This window comes from Zosterops lateralis (assembly GCF_965231275.1).
Source record: "Zosterops lateralis genome assembly, chromosome: 4".
NCBI classification, from domain to species: domain Eukaryota; kingdom Metazoa; phylum Chordata; class Aves; order Passeriformes; family Zosteropidae; genus Zosterops; species Zosterops lateralis.
The window spans coordinates 29236195-29258195 of NC_139765.1; the positions used below are offsets into that span (position 1 = coordinate 29236195).

A 22001-nucleotide genomic window follows, 5' to 3' on the forward strand; every position below is an offset into this window, starting at 1 on the left:
GCAGTCCCAAGGGAGTAAATTGAAGCTGCAGAAAAACATAACCCAGGTGGTACCTGCCTTGCCTTTGGTAATAGGGAGCAGTGCATGGAATGTCTGCGATGAGAACTCTGTTGTGCTGTGTTGGTGCTTTGAAGGCTGTTCACTCATTGTTCACTCATGGCAAGGGGGGGTTTCTGTCCTCTTTGTACTCCGGCAGGATTTCCGGGATGCTGTGGCACATGCCTCTAGGCAACTTGGAAAGCCAGTGATTGAGGACAGAATCCTGAATCAGATCCTCTACTACCTACCTCAGCTCTATGAACTCAATCGGGACCTCCTGAGGGAACTGGAAGAGCGATTATCTCACTGGTGACTATCAGTAAAGGGATTCCACTCCTTTGATGTGGAAATTTTTCTGGGGGGTTTATGTGGCTTCATGTGATCATGGTTTGACTCTTATTTGTGTTTTGTGTACCTTCCTGAATGTCAGAATTTACTTTGAAAGTACAGGAGATTATTTTTCATTTAGATGTGATTTTGTGCCATTTAGATGCATCCCAAAAGGTCCAGAAGGCATGCCAGTATGTTTTTGTAGCAATCACAGTTCTTATATGAAATTTCATTTTTAATTGAAAGTTCTGGTCCCTGCATGAGCATGATAAGTGCACCGATTTCACTGGGGAAAAAGAAGGCTGTTCTGAAGACTGGTTTGCATTTTAGAGGTAGTTTAGGTCTACTGATCAGGCACAGTGTTGATTGACAGCCACAATCCCCTTGAAGACCATTCTCAGTTACCACTGGTGGGTGAAGCTATACCAAAACCTTCTGACAAAGGAACAGCAATGGGTAAAGACTTTTCTCACCTTGAACTAAAGTGTTCAAACAGTTCAAGACCATTTTAAAAAGACTGTGTATTAAGTGGTTGTCATCTAACACTAGTGTGTTGACATGTGCCTAATAAGGTTTTTCGGAATAGCAACTGAGATGGGTGCCTATCTGCTGTAAGCCCTTTGTTCAGAATATAAACCAGCACATCTTACTCTGAAAAAGATGTTTTGCTGTAGGGTTAAGCTATTTTTAGCTCTAATTGCATCTCTTTTTTTGGCTGCTTCTAGGCTCGAGCATCAAAGAATTGCTGATATATTTGTTAAAAAGGGTCCCTACCTAAAGATGTATTCAACTTACATCAAAGAATTCGATAAAAATGTTGCACTATTAGATGAACAATGTAAGAAGAATGCAGGATTTGCATCAGTAGTCAAAGACTTCGAGGTATTGTATTCTTTTTAAAGATATATCCTGTTTTGTGACTTCTTAGCAGTTGTGATCCTCCACTGGGCTTTAGAAACAGTTCTAAATTTGTTTGTATTTTGATGGTGAGGTTTCTTTCTGCAGTTCTTGGCTTAAGACAGGAAGAAGAGAGGCCTTTTGAAGGACTCGATGTTTCAGATTCAGATAATTTTGAGTGTAAACTCCAAATTCAAGATAATTAGCATATTTGAAGCAGCATGGATCTTTTAATTCTGTGTTGTCTTTAGAGGTGTGGATTAATTAAAACTTCCACAGTGAGCACTCTTGCCTTCTTTGCCTTGTTGCCTAATGGCCACTGACAGCAATCACAAAGGAGCATGTTGCCCTTGCTATCCTGTTTCCTTTGTTTCTGGAAAGCTTCACCTCCCTTCCTCCTAGGTCAAAGCACCTGTTTTGAATCTACAGAATATAACAAGTGCTTACTTGTGTCTTTCACGAATGGGTAATTTTGCATGCAGTCTTCCACATGGAAATGCTTGCTGGGTAGTGTGGTGCTTAACACTGTGGCAGTAGCACTTTTCAAAGATAAAAAGCTTATCCAGTATAATCAGTAGTTGTTTGTAGGCATGTTTTCTTTTGCTGGAACCTTTGACTGCTGTGGAATTGTTACTTATTTTGGGTATTTCTTTCAGATGAGCCCCCGCTGTGCTAGTCTGGCCCTCAAGCACTATCTGCTCAAGCCAGTTCAGAGGATTCCCCAATACAGGCTCCTGTTGACAGGTACAGTCAAGCATTTTGCAAGCTTAAGAAGCCAGTCTTCACATGCCCCAAGACACCTGTCTTCAGACAGCTGTATCCATCTCTAAAGCATGTTTATCTGACTTCAGATATGTGAGGGGTTTTTTAAACATGTCACAATAAGTGAAGCTCTTTTTAAAATACCGCATAGGTTTAGAGGCTTTTCTTGCTAATGTTGCATGTAGTAAGATACACAAGCAAGGTCCTAATGTTTCCAGCACTGCGGTGTGTTCTGATGGTAGATTCAGCAGTGCATAGAAAACATGAAACCTGTGATGGTTTTTACTTGAATCTGTGGTAAGAGAAGCCTGTAATTTCCTCAAAGAGTTGGAATGCTCCTGTTCTGCTTTGAGTTTTGCTTTTTTGTTTTTTTGGGGAGATGGGGGTTTAACAAATAAAAAAGGCAGTATGGAAAATTGGAGCAAGGAGAAGAAAGATATCTATGCAACTGTGAACTTCTGTAAGTAGCTTCCCCATTTCTCCCCCACCCAGGTGTTTTATCTGTAAAGTCCATTCTCTTTTAAAGACAAAACACATGTTTTTAGTGCACACCAGTAAGTGCTTAAGACTTGCTACCAGAGCCAGTTGAGGAGCTGATTTGGAGCTGGGAAATCTGACACTGTACCCTGCTCTGGCACTGGTGTGTTTGGGTGGCCTTGAGCAAGTCATCCACGATGCAGTGGGGTTTTTTGTCTGTAAAGGGAGGGCAGTGACAGAGGCCTGCTTTGTGAAGTATTTTGAGATGTGGTTGTTGTAAGAGGGGGATGGCTCCTGTAAGGATTTGGAAATACTTAAGGCATTGTTTTTGAGAGCCATTGCTTCTTGATGAGCAATATAAAAATAGCCTCTGTTTATGTAGTAACTGCAAAATAAAATGCTCTGTGACCTTTTTTTTTTGGCTCGTAGCAGCTCATTGGCAGTTCCCCAGCATGTACTTAGACTAATGATTGTGAGAAATGACGCTCACTTTTAAAAATTTCAAAGGTTTATTAAACCTTAACAAAATACATCAAAGGACTGAATAAGGGAAAATTACACTGCAGAGAGCATGGAACTAAACTGCCATGTGCTCACTCTCAAAATGGTTGCTCTCCCTTTGATACCTTTGGTGTTGCATCAGGTAACACTGGTCCCTCCCAAAATCTGCCGATCAGCTCTTCTTTGCTGTCCATTTGTGGAGATCGCTTTCTTGCAGCTGGTTTGGAGGTCAGGTGTTGCCATGGCCCTGGTGACAAGCCTGCCCTCCCCCAACTGCCCCTTGCAAGGGGCACAGGTACACGCCCTCCCTCCACATGTCCTGACTACCAAGGCATCCCTTGGCAACCATATGGGGGAAGGGGACTGTGGGGAGAACAGAGGATGTTTGAACAACAAATTGTGATAACGTAACTGTACATCAATAAAACTTCTCTTAACATACACACAATATTCATCTTAATTGCCAGAGCCAACCATCGCATTACCTGTCTATAACATGTTGCTGTGGCAGATTCAGACTTAAGTGTTACAGAGCAGTTACTGAGTTATTAACATTGACTTTTTAATTTTAATCATCTCATTAAACTCAAGATGTTGAAAAAAGGGGGATAAGTCTTATTAAATGGAATACTCTATAGGGGAGAATATTAATGACACTCACCTGATGAAATCAACCCTTTAAAAGGCATTTGAGGACTTGGTTTATTTTAAAAGGATACACACTTAGGGCATGGTATACATTGTTATACATTTCAAAATCATTGGAGCCCTGGGTAAGGTCAAAGGTTTTAATTGAAACAGAGTTTAGTTGAATAGAGGATCAGGATGAAGCAAATGCCATTGTCAATATACACAGCAGAGCAAGAGATGTCAGGGATGGATGGCACTGAAACAAAATTCAGATGTTGAAGGGGAATTCCTTGTGATGATTGTCTGTCACTGTGGCTGGGACAGACTGTTTTAGACCTGAAAAAAGCCTCATCCTGTGCTGCTGTGGGTTATTGTGGGTGTCCCCAGTCTGCAGACCTTACTGTGGCTGCCCAGCTTTAAATATACCTGCAAATGCTGCTGAAAGGAATGGGATTGCCGTGCTGGTGGCAAATTTAGAAATGTAATTTTCTCTTGTTCTATGTGAATAATAAAAGAGATCAGGCCAAGAATTTAATTTTGCTGGAGCTGGAGAGTGATGTTTTGGATCTGTTTTATCTTCAGCATGTTCAGTCCTTCATGCATGTATGTTGAGTTCTGACTCTTCCATGTCTCTGTGGATGACCCATCTGCTTAGTTGCCTTCCAACAGCTCTCTGTAATATTAAGCAATGCCTCTATAAACTTGTGCTATATGAACATCTGGAGTACATGCAAAACATTTGTATCTTTTGTTGCAGTGGGTGAGATGTAGCGATGGAGCAGCTGCCTAGGCCAAAGACGGGGCAGGACGGGGGTGGGGGGGATCAGTGGAGAGGAGGGCTAGAGCAGCAGAATGAAAATAATCCAGGAAACTGAGCTGTCAGGCCTGAGTCAGCAGGGATTTCTTCCTATTTAGCTATTCTGTGTCAGTGGGACAGCTTTGTACTGGAGACCTGCTGCTACTCGGTCACATCACAAGATTGTTGCAGTGCTTTGAAGTGGAATTACTTTTGTGCTAGCATAAGCAGGAGCAGGTGGATTCCTAAATCAGCCAAGGAGACGCACAGCTGAGCACTGTTTCTGTTTAATTATACAGCTTCTCCAATCCAGTAAGTGGATTTCCACTTCTTCATATACTGGCCCTGAGCGCTGTACAGTAAATACTAGATAGCTTATGGGGGAGGTTAATCAAAGGCCTCTGATTTCTGACAGAAATGAAGGAGAGGTGATTCTCTTCCCTCAAAAACCTCTGATTTGAGTAGATGACTTGAGACTATATGAACAGGCTCTTGATCGTCATGGGATAAGCCTCTCTCCTCTTTTTCACAGCATAAGGTTGGCAGAGAGTGTCTTTTATTATCCTTAACTGGGTTATAGTGAGAGGAGGCTGAGTGGGATGAAAAATTAGCCTTTTTGCACTCTGCAGCTTTGCAGATTGGAAATAGAGTTGTCAGACTCAAGGCCAATCACATGTTGTGGAACAATTGCTTTGAGTTTAAATTAATTACATTAGACAACCCAAGATAAAAAGTAGTTAATGACGCAGAAGATAATTTTAAGTAGAAGTGATAGCCACTGCCCCCAGCAAGTGGGAAGAGAGAACTGGGGGCTGTTGTCAGGTAGAAGTAAGCATACGGAAATTTTCATCACAAAAACAGTACTAGTGTGCTTTTATGTTTAGTTTTGTTGTGCTTTGGGGTATCCAGCAGAATTAAGAATTTCTGAAGGTATAATTAAGGTCTTTCTAGTCTGAACAATGAAAGCTCATTTCACAGGGGAATTTTTTTTTTTTTTTGCAAAGACATTAGATGTCATTCCACCTTAATATCTGACTTTTGTATTTATTTCACCTAGCAATACTTTTGTAAAAATTTTGCTGCAACATTTTTCGTGTCTGTGAAATCAGCTTGTCTGTATAGTTCATGCCAGTACCTCCAGAAAGCTGTTGTAAGCACAGAATTTCCAGTGTGTATTCACAGAAGAGACTAAAAATATCTGTTCTGATGCTTCTCTGAAGCTGAGTTTTAGCTGTGAACTGAGGTCCACTTACCAGATAAAGAGAGTACTAAGATGAAAATTACCTATTTATCACTTCCAGTATTTTACGGTTGTTTTATTGGCTGCTGCAGTTTTGTAAGACAAAGGCTGCCTTCTGTTTTAAATACATAATTTTAAATGAATGCAGTTATGTTAAAGTCTTAATTTTCCCTCTTTTATTCACTGATTATATAATTTAAAATGCTAGAAAATACCCATCCAAAAATGGGTTCGAGTGGTGGTGTTTTGGGAAACATGTTATAAAGCATGAATATGCTAAGAAATAATTAGTTCCCATCTTAGGTCTCTGGTTTTATGTTTCCACTGCAATTACTTTGGATGTTAAATTAGATGTCTTCATGTAGCAGGGGCAGTGTCTTAGAGTGCCAGCTGTACATTTGCAGATGAGGAAATTATACCCACCTTACCTCTTGTTCCCCGCCTGTAGAGGTGAGTGTGTGGTTTGGGAGCCTTATTTCTGTATGAGCTGTAGGGACTCATTTTTTATGCTGGGAGATTCCCTTTGGAGTCTTTTATGCTGGCCCCAATGAAGATCAAGTTGCAATTGTAAAGCTTTAATTTGTTGCCTTAACGGTGGAGTCCAAGGAGTGCTCTGCCTCAGCAACATTGCACAGCTCCAACGTGAGACACCACCCATCCACAGGCAGGGCAGGAGAGAGCAACTGCTCTTGTATCTGTGACAGGTTCCTTAAGGTTAAACCAAATTAAACCCAGTGTGAACTCTTCTCAGTTCCTTTCAAAATACCTCCTGTTAATTTTTTCCCCCCTCATATAAGCCAGAATAACCCAAGGTGAAGCAAGAATAACTTTTTTTTTTTTTTTAGTGGAATATATGGCTACCTAAATATTGTGTTGGAATGGCTGGTAGCTACTACAGCACAAGATTTTGAGGGACGTGAAGGATGCAGTAGTGATGTAGTACAGTAGGAGAAGTTTGGTGCCAGGTCAGACTTGTCTTAAAAGATCACGTGTTAGCCAAAGCCTGCTAATGATCAGGCAGAGCTCTGAGGAGAGCAGAAAGCTGAATGTTCCCATGGCCCAGCCAATCATGCTTCCCAGAGCTCCCTCTCTGCCTCCCAGCCGGTTCCTCTTCCTGCACCCCAACCTGCTCTTCATGCTTCTCCCTTGGATCCTCCCTTAGGTCTCTGCCAAACAATAAAATGTCAGTGCCAAATGTTTCCCTTCCTGTAGTTCTGTTTTTCTCAAAGCTTTAATTAACTGTGACAAGTTCTCTCACTCTTCGTAGCAGTTCTACTGCAGAAACATGTTTCATAATTCCCTTTTAATTTTGTGCATAAGGAAAAGATTACAATGCACTGAATGGTCTCTGAGGGGCACACATGAAGCAAGACATCTTATGAAGAGAGGAACAATTTGCTCCTGATCCTTTTTGAATGAAAGAATGAATTTGGGTAGGGCAAGCATATGGGAATTGAATTATTTCACTCCTACATGAAGCTTGTACAACTGAGAAGCTAAAATTGAATGCTTGCTACTTTGCATGTAATTAGTTTTCATTAGATCTGCCAGAATATTAATACTTCATTTAAAAGGTAATTATAGATCAGTATTCGTTGCTTTTATCAACCTAATGTATATCTCTTGGAATGTTTCTGTTTTGGTTTCTTTTCATTTTAAGGAGGTCAAAGCTCAGAGAGAGTAGTAGATGGTTGAAGTTTCACTGAGGATATTTATTAATCTTTGACAGGGTGTTGCACTTTTTGATTAACTAAGCACTCAACCAGGGAATGGAAACTCGAGAGGGATGTTTTCTTCCATAGTCATACATTTGGAGTTAATTTTAGCGAAATAAAACAGATTTTAAAACTACCAAGACTTTAATGGATCGAGGGTGCCATCTCGTGGTTGAACTATGCGTCATTGAAAACAGAAAATACCTATTTGACCATTGAGTGAAGTCTACTGTTTTTGTTACTGAAAAATGTTAATCATTATCAGATCTTCTGTAATGGACTAATTCTTTTATTAGTTCCTATAGAGTAGTTTAGGTGTTCAGACAAATATCCATAATCTTCAAAAGCTTTTGCATCAGCTTAAATGTAAATGATTGCAAGTAATCTACTAATTTTTCGCCTTTTTTTTCTGGAATAATGTATACAATATATCACTTTTCACTGGAGAAGACCACTGTTGCAGTAACCTATCTCTTTGCTGACATACTTTCATTATGGAAATGCTAGTTTTCACTTTGTTATTACCTTGACAGATTAAAAAGATGAAGTAGTATATCTTTGTTGATTAAGTAGTAGATCTGAACAGCTGATTTCCAGGAAAAAGATGGGGTTTACTTTGTGGTGTTGTTTATTTATTTAACAAAACTATCTCTATATTATTTTTCTCTTTATACAGATTATTTAAAGAATCTTTTAGAAGAATCTGCAGACTATAGGGATACTCAAGGTAAATGTCTCTTTAAAGAAATAACAGTTTATATACCAATGTTTCCAGATTTTAAATGCAAAATGCTAAATCAGTAATAGAAATGTTTTCTATTTAGTTCTAAGTTTCTCAGCAGAGATACTAAAAGATGGCAGTGTTTCAGAAAAGTTTGGAGCTGGCAGTCATATCAGCTCACGCTTGAGTTGAAACCAAGAGATAAGAGTGAAGTTCCACAGGCAGTTTAAAAAGATATTTTAGGTACTGTAATTGCAAGAGACAGTCCCTTGAATCTGTAGACCTTTAACAGGCAGCCTGCTCTCTCCAGCTATGAGCCTTTCTGGCCTCCTCCTCTTTTTTTGTGCCAAGACAAGCATCCATCAAGGAGCTGCCATGGGTAAAACTTAACCTGAGGAGTTCTCCAGTTTGACTTGACAGAAGCTGCACAAACACAAGTTACTTAAACAGGTTTGCCTGTATGGGGGGAGAAAGGAGATCAGAGGAAATGAGAAGTAGTTGGTGATGGAGAGGACAAGACCATGCATTTCAGAGTAGTGCAGGATTAAGGTGGTTTAACTCGAGCATATCAATGCACATTCGAGCTGTTTCCTTCTTTAGAGTGTGACTCAGCAGTGCAAAAAATGCTCCCAGTCGATGTTTCCATTTAATTTGCATGAGATCCTCTCACATTTGTGCAAGTACTATACCTTTAGAAGGTTTGTGCAGATGTAGTTGATTGAACTTCAGTAAAAGAGGACCTTCAATGTACTGAGTCAAGTTTGCTTTGTTTGCTGGTACAATACAGTGAAATATATGAGTGAATATATTTCTTAGGACATTTAGACATATCTGAGTATGTTGAACATACAAGCCAAAAATATTGTAACTGATGGCTCTTCAAGAGACAGAAAAGTTCATATTGCATTTCTTATGGCTGTGAACAAAATAATACTTGTACCGCATGTTAAATAGTTGACCACTTGAAAAGAGAGCAACTTAAATATATACTTCACTCTTTTTGTGTTTTTCTCCAGCTTCTCTGTTTTTTGTAGTTATATCTTTTACAGTGTTTTTCTCTCCTTTTCTATACCAAAGATAGAAGCTGAAGCTAAGTTATAACAACAATTAAGTATTAATTTGCCATTTGACATATTTGGTAGTCCATCTTAGAACTTGAGTAAGAAAAGAAAATCTAATCTTTAGTCATCAAGATCTTTATTGCAATAATGAAGCTTGACTTACTTCTGACTTTGCTTAGTTGTTTAATTCCACTGCAGGGCCTGGGAGGAGTGGGGAGGGAGACTAGGTTTGGTTGTGATTAGTACTCTTGGAAAAAAAACAAATTAGCAGAATTCTTCTTGCTGACCTTCATTTGAATACATTACTTCAGCTAAGTGGTATAAATGGAATGCTCTTCCCTGCCAAAAAGCACTTTGTTTATGGACTTTGACCCTATAGATTATTTTGTGTTGTTAAATTCATTTAGTCTTGGCTCTATAAATAGTCCTGAGATCCTGGAACTTTCCCTTCAATAGCTAGCAAATTTTATAATTTTCTCTAAAATTCTTCGATCTTTCTTAAAGTCACTGAATACGATTTTAAGATTTTAAAATATATAGTAACAGAGAGATGAAGGAAAGTATAACAGAGAGAATCGGGTACTCATTCCTGTCTTCCTACATTTTTCTTCATCTTCTTTCACGTGGGTGGGAGCTGGGGAGGGTTTTGCCTGAAGCAGCTCCAGCATTTCCTAGACAGAAACCACCAGCTACATTTCAGCAGGCTTGCTTGATACCATGACATCTATATCTAAACTTAAATTTTGATCAAATGCTTGACATGTGCTATGTATTTTAGCTGTTTGACTCTGTGCTTGCATCACCTTGGTTCGTGACAATGTTTTACAAAAATTCTCCTTCGACTGGCTTAAGAGGAGCTTTTATTCATGTCTGTTTAGTTTCTTACATGGCTTCATGACCTTTTGAACGTTTTGATTCAGAAAGCTCTGTCTTCTAACATGCTTCCTTTCCAAATATGAGTCAACAATAAGGGAAATATATGCATTCTACAGTACTAATACTAATGATTATCTAGGAAAAAACCCTAAGGCCTTGGTTTTTCCTGGTTTGGTAGGCTTCTCTGTGGACTTTTAACCAAATTTATTCCTTTCTTTGAAGTGCTTGACTGTAATTCAGTTACTCAGAAGGTGCTAAATGCTTTCAAGACTACATTTCATCAAAACAGTTTTTCTAGCTTTCTGTTGTCTTTTCTCTACTTAAGTAAATTGCAGGTTTTTGAATAAGATCCTTGTTTGGGATGGATCCTTGGACTGAACACTCACTGTGTTCACATGATCATTTTATATAACTACTTTTTGCACTTATATCTTAGGATATTTTACAGTTGAGTTGCTGGTTATTAAATATCAGTACTTTATAAAATTGCTCATGTTTGGTAACTTTTTTCAGAGATTTATTTTTCTTTTGATATAACAAGTTAGAAATTTATAAATTTGAACTATACTGTTACTTTAAGAGGCAGCAAAACTAAAGAAAGAAAACAGAAATGGCAACGATTTATATAATTTTTCTAAGTAATCTTCCATGAATGGCAGTGATGGCATTTAGGTAAAATGGCAAAAACTTAGTCCCTATAGAGTCTCTGTTAAAATGTTGTTAACTTTTCCACTGTAAGTATAGTAAGTAATTTGTTGTGTGAGAAACTGGAATTTAACTTGGCCTGTGGACTGTTTTGAGTAGCTGTAAGAAATAATTGGCACTGTTGGTTGAAGCAATGACTTGCTAGGGCATACTTATTAAACCATGATCCAAAGACTCTGGGATTTTTGGGAAGTGCTTCTGAATGCAGTGGCTACAATAAGATCCATCAATCTTGGAATGATGTGGAAATGCAGTATAGTATCTGTGCTTTACATTATAGCAATGCTAACTGGTCTGTATAACCAAACCATCATTCCTTCATCTTTCAGATGCTTTAGCTGTTGTCATAGAAGTTGCAAACCATGCCAATGACATCATGAAGCAGGGAGTAAGTATTTTGCCTCATGAAGCTGGTTGATTAAAGCTGTCTCTCTTTGTCTCTATCTCTTTTTCTCTCTTTTTTTTTTGTTCCTTAAAAAAAATCATGAATGCAAGGACAAGTACTTACCTTCTGCTTTTTTTCCATCATAGGATAACTTTCAGAAACTCATGCAGATCCAGTACAGTTTAAATGGACACCATGAGATTGTACAGCCAGGAAGAGTAAGTGCCCCACATGGCATTCAGCAGATTGCAGTGAAAGTGAAGATGATTTGCCAGCAAAGACTGATGCTGGAATATACCAAGAAGAAAACTGGTCCATTGCTTCATTATTAGGTTCTAACAGTCAAATGAATACTGCCACTCAATATGTGTGGGGGTTTTTTAGATATTTGTCTGACAGAAACTTAGAATTTTTAGAATATAATTGCTTGCCAGATCTTGCAGGCAGGTTTTTGTCCTCAGGCTTAACCCTGTATTTCTCATGGTTTCCTGTGCAGCATAGAAAACTAATGCAGTCATCCACACTTGCTTTTAGAGAAACCTAAGGATAAACAGCTTTTCTCAGAAAGGGAACTCTGAATCCCAAAACTTGTACAACACTTCTAGTGCAGTAGTAATAATAATAGCAATAATAATAATAATAATAATAATAAAGTCAGCTCATTTACATGGCTTGTGCCCTAAAAAGCTAAATTTTGCATTTCTTGTTTTAATTTACTAGGTCTTTTTGAAAGAGGGAACACTGATGAAGCTATCACGGAAGGTCATGCAGCCAAGAATGTTTTTTCTGGTAAGATGCTATGTATGTTGCTACATGCCTTATTCTAGTGTAGTTTTTAGTGGTTAAAACATTACATTGCAAATATAACTAGTAACTACAGGTAGTAGAAAAAATTACTAATTATTGCTATTCTATTCAGTTAGTTCTGATGTAGAGATATTATCTATGGCATATGCACTAATTTTAATGGAAAACAGTTTTTCACTAAAATGTACTATTTTGAAAATGCTCATTTGAAATCTGAGAGCTTTCATGAGAAGACATTATCTGTGGTACTGTGGAAAGTAGCACAGTTACTCCATCCCTCTTAGCAGTACCAGATCTTAAAACTTACAACTCTTGTCACTACTACTGCACCCTTCCCGCCCTCCTTTCCTTCCTCCCGTCTCCCTTCTCTCCTTCCCCCCACTCTCCCTCCTCTCTCCTTCCCCTTGCAGGAGCCCACATGCATCCTGAGCAGAGCACGGGGTGGAAGTTAAGTACTGAGTTCTCTTCCTGTCTCTGCTACTGCTTTGTTTTGAAACTTCTGTGCATCTCTCAAGTTTCTGTTTCCACTCTGACCATTTGTTTATCTCTTCTATTCAGACAGTAAAGTAGCTGTTATCCTGTAATTTATGGCATTATTGGTCCACAGTCATGGCTGAATTCTGCCTTGTAGTTACCCTAATATGAAGAAATACTTCCCCAGCCAGTCCTGGAGTGTGTGTTATACCAGTTATGGAAATACTCTCAAAAATGTGGTGCTATCTCAAGCTCCACAAACCAGATATTGATAATTTCAGTGTCTCTATCTTGGATTTTCTGTGTTTTGTTTTATCAAGCAAGGGGTTTATTTGGTTTGGGGTTTTTTCTTAGATAGAAGTGGTGCAGGGTAGCATTCATACCATTAGACACTGTGATTTTTTCCATTTATCATGTTGTGAAAATTTAGTAATCATTTGAACCATTTGGTTATTTTGCAAAGAATTACATAGCGAAAACTTATGAGACACTTCAGGTTTTGGAATTTGTTATGTGTAGTAAATGAAGTTTGGATCCATATGTTGAGCAGCACAGAAAAAAAATCCTAGTTACTGTTCAGTAAGTGCACTGAACAAATTCAAGCCTGGTAGAACAGGAAATAAACAATGATGTTAATTTAGATGCATTTTAAACTGGTAAAATTCACAAGGTATGGTTAAATTTGTCCTTATTAATTGCTAATCCATTCTGCTATTTCCTAGTTTCTGGATTGCTTTGATTTGTTTGAATGGTTAATTCTAATACCCTTTCAAGTAGTTTGCTGTATTATCTATCTGTGTGTTATAATAATAATAATAACTAGAAACATTTTTTCTCCCTTTTGAGAGCCTGTTCTTTGACATCCGTGCACTGTTTACTCATGTGCCAAATGTATATTTATACAAGGAGGATATAAATAGATACCTATTGTTATCTAAATTCATACATGAAAATGTTTATTGAATTCTAAGTGGAATAATAGGAAGTAGAGGATACCCTTCTGGACAGTTACCTCAGTGCTGTAGGAGTTCTGTACTTCCAGTAAAATGCATCTGAAATTATCTGAAATTATATCTTTTAACAAACTTCAGTCAGTAAAAGGCATTCTGTATTACAGTTCAATGATGCCCTGTTGTATACTACTCCAGTTCAGTCGGGGATGTATAAACTCAACAACATGCTGTCATTGGCTGGAATGAAGGTGAGTCTCTTGTTGAAGTGACCCTTCCTTTCTCTAAATCTACCTAACTCAAGCCTTCAAATTTTGAAAATGGAACTGTTTACTGTTGGCAAGAGATATTAAATATGCTTATGTTCCAGAGCAATCCTACAGGCCTGACTTTTTTTGCATAATGTGGCCTGTGGGATTACTATCTAGGTTTCCCTAAATATTCTGTTGCCACAGGATCACCCTGGCTGCATTTCACCCAGTGTTGTCCTACTCTGGAAAAGTCTGCCGACTTTCTTTTTGTATTGTATTTTGTTTAAACTGCCTCACTTTTGCCTTTTAAGTGCTTTTTCTTGCTGACATCCAGAGATTAGGCATCTTTGCCTGATAAGATCCTGGTGGATCAGTTCTCTGTGGTTTATAGAGGTTTGCTAACTGTGAGGGAAGATACGGCTTTTCTTCCTGAGCCCTTGTGAAAAGCATCAAAGTTAAGCCTCGAGCCCTGCTGGGTAATGATAAGGGACATGCATGCCATATAATGACTCAGTCACTGACGTGACAATGAATGGGAACAACAGATCATTGCCTTGGGAATCATTGTCTCAGTCCTGTCAGAAAAATCACCAAGTCCACTTGCAGTGTGGATTTGGCACTCAGGTCCAAAGTTTTGTAAGCAGAGCTACAAAATCTCTTTTGCCAGCAGATGTCTTGTGGTGGCTCACACCCGCTCTTGACTTTTAAGCCCCCTTATGTTAGCTCAGAAGGATCAACAGGGTAGTGCAGCCCTTGCCCACTCTAGGGTACACCAGTGGGCTACATCTCATCCTGCAGCAGCAGCAGTGCCTTTTTTTTGTCCAGTTGTAGGAGGTGCTGAGGGGGCAACATGACTGGGTCTGTATGGAAGGTGTCTGACAGCTCTCAAGCTTCATTCCCCTGTACATCTCCAGTATTTGTATGAGGCCCAGTGAAATAAAAGGATGGGCTGCATGTAATCTTAATGTAACTGGGCCCTTTGGACTGGTATATGGTTTCCTGTTTCTGAGGATGTTCTCTCCAGCGCTCCCCTTCTGCAATAAAAATGTAAGAGATTTTACAGGAATTAAAATTAAAGCAATGACAAAAGTACCATTTCAGTCTGAATATGAAGTTTTCTCTCACGGCTGAAGGTTAAGAAGCCAACCCAGGAAGCCTATCAGAATGAACTGAACATTGAAAGCGTAGAGAGATCCTTCATTCTTTCAGCGAGGTAAGTCTTTCAAATAAACAGTGGTTTAAAACTATATGCTTTCAAACAGGCCACACAAGCTTTTTAGAGCTTGTTTTGCACTTAACATAATGAAAAGTTACTCTTGGCTAGAGCGATTACGGAATAGAGGGAATCAGTAAATCAGAGTGAATAAAACCATTGTTTTGTTCTTCTTTTTCACCCTAGCTACACCTGCAGAAACTTCAAGTAAATGGACATACTACCCTTGCACTGCCTTCTCTTGAGAGGGCTTAAATTTAATTAATTTTAGGCTTTTTCAGTATTTTTCTTTTCTTCTAAAGTTACTGATATGCTCTATGTTACCAAATTCTCTAAGTAACAGCAAAAGGATATATGGTCACTAAACCCAGGCAGCTATGGTCACCTTCACTGAGATGCCTTTAGCAAAGGTCTGGTTTTGTGGATTGTTGTTTTTACAGTGCTTGAGTTGAAGTTTTATATGTTTTGACATTTGTGACAGTGCTGATACCAATGAAGAAAGACATGTTTTCTCTTTTATTTAGCAAAGCTGAGCAAGAGCAGATGGCTGCTTTTTGTGTGACCTTGTAAATATTGACATGAGAATGCACAAAGATAGCAGTATCTGTAGCTGAGGGGTAGACCAAGGTTAACATTGTCAAAGAAGCCAAAGGAAGTAGCTCAATTGTCAGAGCAGTAGTTATTTATAACAACACACTTGAAATGGGTAATTCTGTATTTTTTCAACAAATTTAAACATGTCTTATAGGTCTTCTGCACACTGGGGAAAAAATGCATTTCACAGTTTAGGGTATGGTTCTGCTCCAGTGTAATATGAACAGCTCTGTGCTGCTTAGGTGATTTGGTGACTGGATGTCACACAGACACATGAAGGCATTCAGGGGATGGCAGCAGGCAATGAGGATTTATCTCTGCTTGACTTGAAACAGTGTTTCACTTTGAATTCAGTTGTTTAAAAAAAGTGTAAGAGAATAATTGGAATTTCTGAAAATGTTATCATCTTAACATACAAGCTACCTATTTTCCATAAAACGGGATAGACTAATCTTTTTGATGAACTGATTAAGTGGTAGATTAAAAGCGACTCCTGGGAAAGATGTGCTGGTCCATAGGGGACTATATAGAACATGCTCATCAAATTCAGCACTTCGTGATATGCTTTTGTCTTAACCTTGAAATTGCTGGAATTGACCTCATATTACCAACTGAGGCTGCTGCAATTTGCTTTTTTGGTTTTAGTGTTGTTGATGTTGCCTCTTTGGGGAGCATTCAGCTCTGTTACTGTTACACTTGCTGGGAGCCATGCATGTGCTGGAGCCCCAGGTTACACAGCAGGGGTAGACAGAGGTTGCATTTGCATGACATGAAGGAGGTTCTGGAGGCTACAGCTGTAGATGACAGTTTTCAGATTGTTTTCTGTCTGTCACCAGAACTGGGCCTGTTATTGTGTAGGAGGGAAGCAAATGAAAAACACTACCAGCAACAGGTGCTTGCATATATTTGTCCCAATCAACTATGTTGTTCTTATTGTTAAATATTCTAAATGTGAAGAGAATTAGTATCTTGTCAACCCAGGCTGCATCTTCCTTTGCATGATGCCTAATTCTTACAGCTTATCATATAAGTAATATATGATAAAAAAAAGAACCCACCTTAATTTCAAAACTGTTGAAATTAGTCTTAAAGACACTGGAGACAAATTTCACTTATATTTTTTTTTCAAATAATAGGCATTATATTTGAAGAGATTCTGAAATGATCCTGGGAGCAGAGACAGGAAAGTGAAAAATTAGGCTGCTGAAAAATTGCTAATAATAAAAATCAGGCCAGTTAATAGCAAATATAGATTAATGCCTAGACAAGAGTCTTTGTCACTTCAGATTTAGTTTTACTGACTGCATTAGTATTCTACTTTATCTAGTCTGGGTTGAGGTTTTGGTTTTCCTGGGATATCTGTAGGAATGTGAATTATTTTTCATAGTACAAATGCAGTATTGTACTAGAAATCTCTTCATCAGAAAAAACAAGTTAGTGTATCTACATAATACAGCACTGTACAGAAGTAAAGCTTTGGTCCTGGCAACAACAGTCATGCCAGCCTGATGTGGTCTGGACCCTCAATAAAAGTGATGAAGAGCTACTCCAGGCAGATAGAGCTGCATCTCTTCCTATCCTACCTAGGGATGGTCAGGCAAGACTGGCTCAGCTGGGAGCTGAGCTCTGATCCTGGAAACAGGAGGGATATGCTCCCCCAGTGCCCTCCTCGGGCCACAGAGCTGTTTAGCTCCAGTGAGCAGCTGGATATATGCCCCCAGCACATGCATTTGCCAGTAGTAGCCATTGCTGGGGTTCTCTGTAATCCATTTGAGGCTTTCTACTGTGAAGTTAAATCTTAAATAAATGAATTAAAATAATAGTGTTTAAAAAACCCAAGAAACTCCTGCAATTTTAGAAAACAAAATCACTTTTGGAATGATGCAACATATACTGGACCGGCAGCAGGGGAAGCAGTAGGGCTGGGCAGCTGTGGGGAAGGGCTGCAGTGACAGCGGAAGAAACTGCCGATTTTGCTGCCACAAACCATTACATCAATTCCATTGCCAGTGCCACCACCTTTGCTCTTACATTCTGAAGGATTGTAAACAATCCTAAAGGCTGCCACTACCAAACCAACCTACCAAGCACGAGGTTCCTGATGAAATATTAGGGTGTAAGCCCATAGCTCATTGTGCAAGCTGCTGCATACAGAGCAGTCCCCACATGATGGGGGTGGTGGTCATGCATAATCTCCAAAACCTGTGTCAACTTTCAATTTAATTAACTAATACAGTTATAGGAATATAATTAAATGTAAGCAGATTTTGAAAAAGCCAAAGTTGATTAGAGTTATGAATATTACATAGTTAATGTAGACCAGTTGTTCTTTCTGGAGGAAGCAAAGGTAAATAGACTGAGCAAAATGTTCCACTCAGAATGTGAGATGTTGGGATAGACACTAATGGATGGCTTTGCCCTTGCATGCTCTCCTTTTGTTCTGATTTTGTTGCTGTGTTGTGCGCTAGATCTTTTTTTTAGCTTGTATCTCACAGGCTTCTATATGTTTACTTTAGCAGATTTGTCCTCTCTGATTCTGTGTAGTACTCAGTTTCATCCCATTCAAAGCTCCCATTTAAAATATTTTCCTTAAGTGTCCAAAGATGATAAAAGCTTCCAAATTCATCTCCAAAACCATTAAATAATAATTTGCATTAGACATCTCATTTGTGTAACTCATTGCTCACCCCTTCCCTAACTTTCCTTTTTATATTTGTGTTCAATTCCACAAATATTTTATATTTGTGTTCAATTCCTTGGTTTAAACAAATTAATTTATTTGATACCAATTAAAAAGTGGGGAATGGAAAAAAATGTTGGGAGTGGATTCTTGTTTAAATTTTAGAAGCCCTATTTAAGCTGGCATGGCATCTTAAACAGTTTAGCTGCTCCTCTGCTGCAAAACTGCTTCATCCTTCCTCAGAGCCTTCTCTGTTGCTGGCACAAGTAGTTGTTAAGCTGTGTGATGACCCTAGTCAGTAAATTGATCCAGAGGAAGGGCAGTTGATGGCTTGCTTTAATATGGATTTGTTTCCTAATCCAGCCCACTGCATAACTGGGTGTGTTCTGGCACAAGAGTGAAAATAAGATCTAGTGGCTGAAAGGATAGTAGGCTGCCCTTTGCAACAGGAACAGCATGGATTTATGAAGATGGTGTTGTGCCCATGGACAGAGGAGGTGCTTTGGCACTGAAAATAACCCAGTATAGCTGCAGAGTCCTGCTGCACCTTGTACACCTCGTGCTCCTTGTGCCATGCCACTTCAGCCTAATGCTTTCCTTGCACTTGATTAGTGATGCACCAGCTGTGGGATAATGAGATGGACTAAGCTTACCTGCCTCTTTGAGTTAGCTCATCCAATGGAAATGTTTTGGGAAAAAAAGTTATTATTTGAAAGTGGCATGACCTGATAGGAGCAAATAAGAGCACAAGGCAGGAGAAGAGTCACTATGTTTTTATCTAACAGAAGCTTAGAGTTTCACAGGGTTGGGTATAACAAACTGCATTCTGAGACAGAAGAAAGTGGGGAGAAAAAAGTTTGTTGAAATTTCAGGTTGCCTTCAAGATGGAAGGCTCATGTCTTTGTTCTGAGAGCATCACTTAAACAAGTATTATTCAGGCTATTCAACGGTCTGGGTAGGAGGGGGAAGTGATGACAGACAAACCTTGAAAGAATCACAGTATTTTTGGAAGGAGGGAAGGCAAGAAGGAAATTCACATGACAACAACAGAAAAAGAAATCTTTTTTAGTGTTAGTCAACATAAATAAATAACATCATGCCAAAGGTTAAAAAATAATGCCAGTTGCAGTAGGAGTTGTAGATGTTTTATAAACTGAAATTGAAATAGAGTTACTCCAATGTGCAATAATGCTGGTGGAATTCTAATAAACACTTGCTTCTTAGAATGTTAATAATAATAAATTGCTTTTGTGGGTTTTTACTTCAACAGTTCTGCTACAGAAAGAGATGAGTGGTTAGAAGCTATCTCCAAGTCCATTGAAGAATATACAAAGAAGAGAATCACATTTAATCCGAGCAAAAGTCTTGAAGAGGTATATCCCACCATTATTGTTGGTTTGTTCCCTTTTTGAATATAAAGTTTCCTGACAGGTGCTTAGAGACACAAGAGGTATTCAATGACGAATAATAAAGCAGGATGGTAAATAATTGAACAGATGGTAGAACAGAATATTTCATAGTGTTATCTGCTTCATAAATTTAAAATTATTTTCTTCAAAAAAAACCAAATCAGCTTTCACAGTTCTCTCTCTCTTGTGCACAGAAAGATGAAATCAAAAGGTTTTAAAATAAAGCAGCTATTGATCCAAGTAGGCTGGTAAAGCTTGAAAGTCATTAAATGCATCTCTTTTGATAGGCTTGCTTTATAATGGTCACTGATGAAATAGTAAATAACATTTAAGACCATGACAATTTATCAGAGAAAACTTTCCAACACCATTAGCATTATCCTTTAATCACTGATGAATATCTCTCACTGAATGTAACGATATTGTGCCTATGTTCTCTCAGGCAGATCCAGAGAAACAGGAAGAAGATAGTCCTCTGGGATCAAAGGCTCCCATCTGGATCCCTGACACGAGAGCCACGATGTGCATGATTTGTACGAGTGAATTCACGCTGACATGGAGAAGGCACCACTGCAGGGCGTGCGGGAAGGTTGGCTGATTCTGTGGTTACCTTTTCATTCAAGTTCCTTGTGTGACATTCAGGTGGAGCCTCAGCACTCCAGCTAATCTTCTAAGCAACCCTGTTCTTTGACACAATAATGTGGGTAGAACCAACATGTTTGGGTTGGTGGTCTGAGGGCAGAGGTTTGGGTTTTTTGGACAGGTGTTATGAGACACCAGTATTCAACCTTCAACATGCTACATATTAGTTATTTTGCATTCTGGAGTGCTATTTATGGTTATTTTGCAATTACATAATACCCACAAATGATAGCTGAAATGAAGAAGTATCTTCCTCGCTAATTTTCATAAACTATATAATGATTTTTGATTTTAAGTTAGTACCAGCCTTCTTTTATATTTTACACTTATGAAAGCTATATCTAATAAGCTTTATCTTTCTTGTTTTCATCCAGTGGGAATACAAAATTAGAATGCAATGCAGTTGAGATATCTGTGTAGTAAAAAAATCAAGAGAGAAATTTTAGCTATTTCAAAAAATTGATGATAGAACACAATATGCTTGTTCTGATTTTAATGGATCATTAACATTTATTGACTCCTAATTCACTGATTTTTTTTTAATGTTTAAATTTTTATCATTTAGAGAAGGAAAGGACAGCATGTTAAGCATAAAGATATGGGAGAAAAGCCAAGATCTTAAAATATTTGTGCTGTAAAATAGTGCCTATGTCAGGGTTTTATGGGCTTAAAAGTGCTGAAGTGAATGTCTTTGGGTGTTTGGTGCTTTACAGGTGCACATCATGTACAATAATGCTTTTACCTGTTTCTACCTGTTCCCAGATTGTCTGTCAAGCTTGTTCATCAAACAAACATGGTTTAGACTATATGAAAAACCAGCCGGCTAGAGTATGTGATCATTGCTTCAGGGAGCTACAAAAGCAAGGTAAATAACACCTTCACAAACTGTCTGTCTTACTTTTGTGGCCTTTATAACATGGTATGTGTGTGCCTTATCTTTGCTGCTGGGTTCAAGCACTAAATTCTGCTTGTGCCGGAAAAACAATAGGCACTGGAGATTCTAAGCCAAACAAGTTTCTGTGGAGCAAGCTAGGAAATGAATTTGCTTTACCCTATGGTAATGACATGTAGCTTGTGCTGCTTTCCTTTTGAGCTAACAAGTGTTACATTGTTTTTCATTAATCACAGGGTAAAAGTGTACATTTGAGTCCTTGCAGTTTATCCTGACCTCCCAGGGGGTTCATGTATATGGTTACAATCTGTAACCTGTACGTCTGTAAACTTCATTTTTCCTAGCTAAGCTGCTGAGATGGCTAAAGTTCTGGGAATCTGTAGAGACATAGGCCTTAATCTTTCTGAAGCTGAGTCTCTTCAGGTCTATGAACTGGCCTCAAGCCACTCTCAAGCCTCAGCTCAGATGGAATTCAAGGATTTGGCATATTTGTACCTCAATTCTGAAAGAAAACTAACCATCGCCTACTAAAGACTGGCAATATGGAATTCAACATAAAACACCATAACCAGAGCAGTTTTCATTGAAATGCTTCCAGAGAATGTGGTGCCTGGTGGAAAGCAGTGGCTGGATAGCCTAATGGTAATAACATTTGCTTAATGGGGAGGTCCAGGGTCAGTGTCCTCATCCTAAGAAAACTTTATTACATCTCTCTGAAGAAGCTTCATATCATTCTGCAGAAACAAATGTAAAATCAATGGAAGCACCTCCCAGTGAGGTGAGAATCCAGTCCAATCTCACACGACCTGCTGTGAATGAAGTTAAAATACTCTGAGTATAAAGCACATAAATGAGCTGTAAACAGACTGAAAGATCTTTCTTGCCCTTCCCGTGGCAGAGACTCCCGTGCGAAAGCTCTTTAGGGTATTGGGAAATCTGTGGTGCCCAGTGAAA

General features: G+C 38.7%; 1 protein-coding gene across 1 annotated transcript in view; it reads left to right on the forward strand.

Annotated features, from left to right (window-relative positions):
• The window catches only part of FGD6 (FYVE, RhoGEF and PH domain containing 6), a 73277-nt gene that overhangs the window by 40423 nt on the left and 10853 nt on the right, over positions 1 to 22001 (forward strand). Inside the window, exons 6-17 of the mRNA XM_083860243.1 lie at positions 197 to 348; positions 1095 to 1251; positions 1923 to 2010; positions 8064 to 8114; positions 11080 to 11138; positions 11282 to 11353; positions 11856 to 11924; positions 13534 to 13617; positions 14751 to 14830; positions 19375 to 19477; positions 19956 to 20102; positions 20918 to 21020. Coding sequence (XP_083716369.1) covers positions 197 to 348; positions 1095 to 1251; positions 1923 to 2010; positions 8064 to 8114; positions 11080 to 11138; positions 11282 to 11353; positions 11856 to 11924; positions 13534 to 13617; positions 14751 to 14830; positions 19375 to 19477; positions 19956 to 20102; positions 20918 to 21020 — 1165 coding nt within the window. The remainder of the gene's footprint in view (positions 1 to 196; positions 349 to 1094; positions 1252 to 1922; positions 2011 to 8063; positions 8115 to 11079; positions 11139 to 11281; positions 11354 to 11855; positions 11925 to 13533; positions 13618 to 14750; positions 14831 to 19374; positions 19478 to 19955; positions 20103 to 20917; positions 21021 to 22001) is intronic.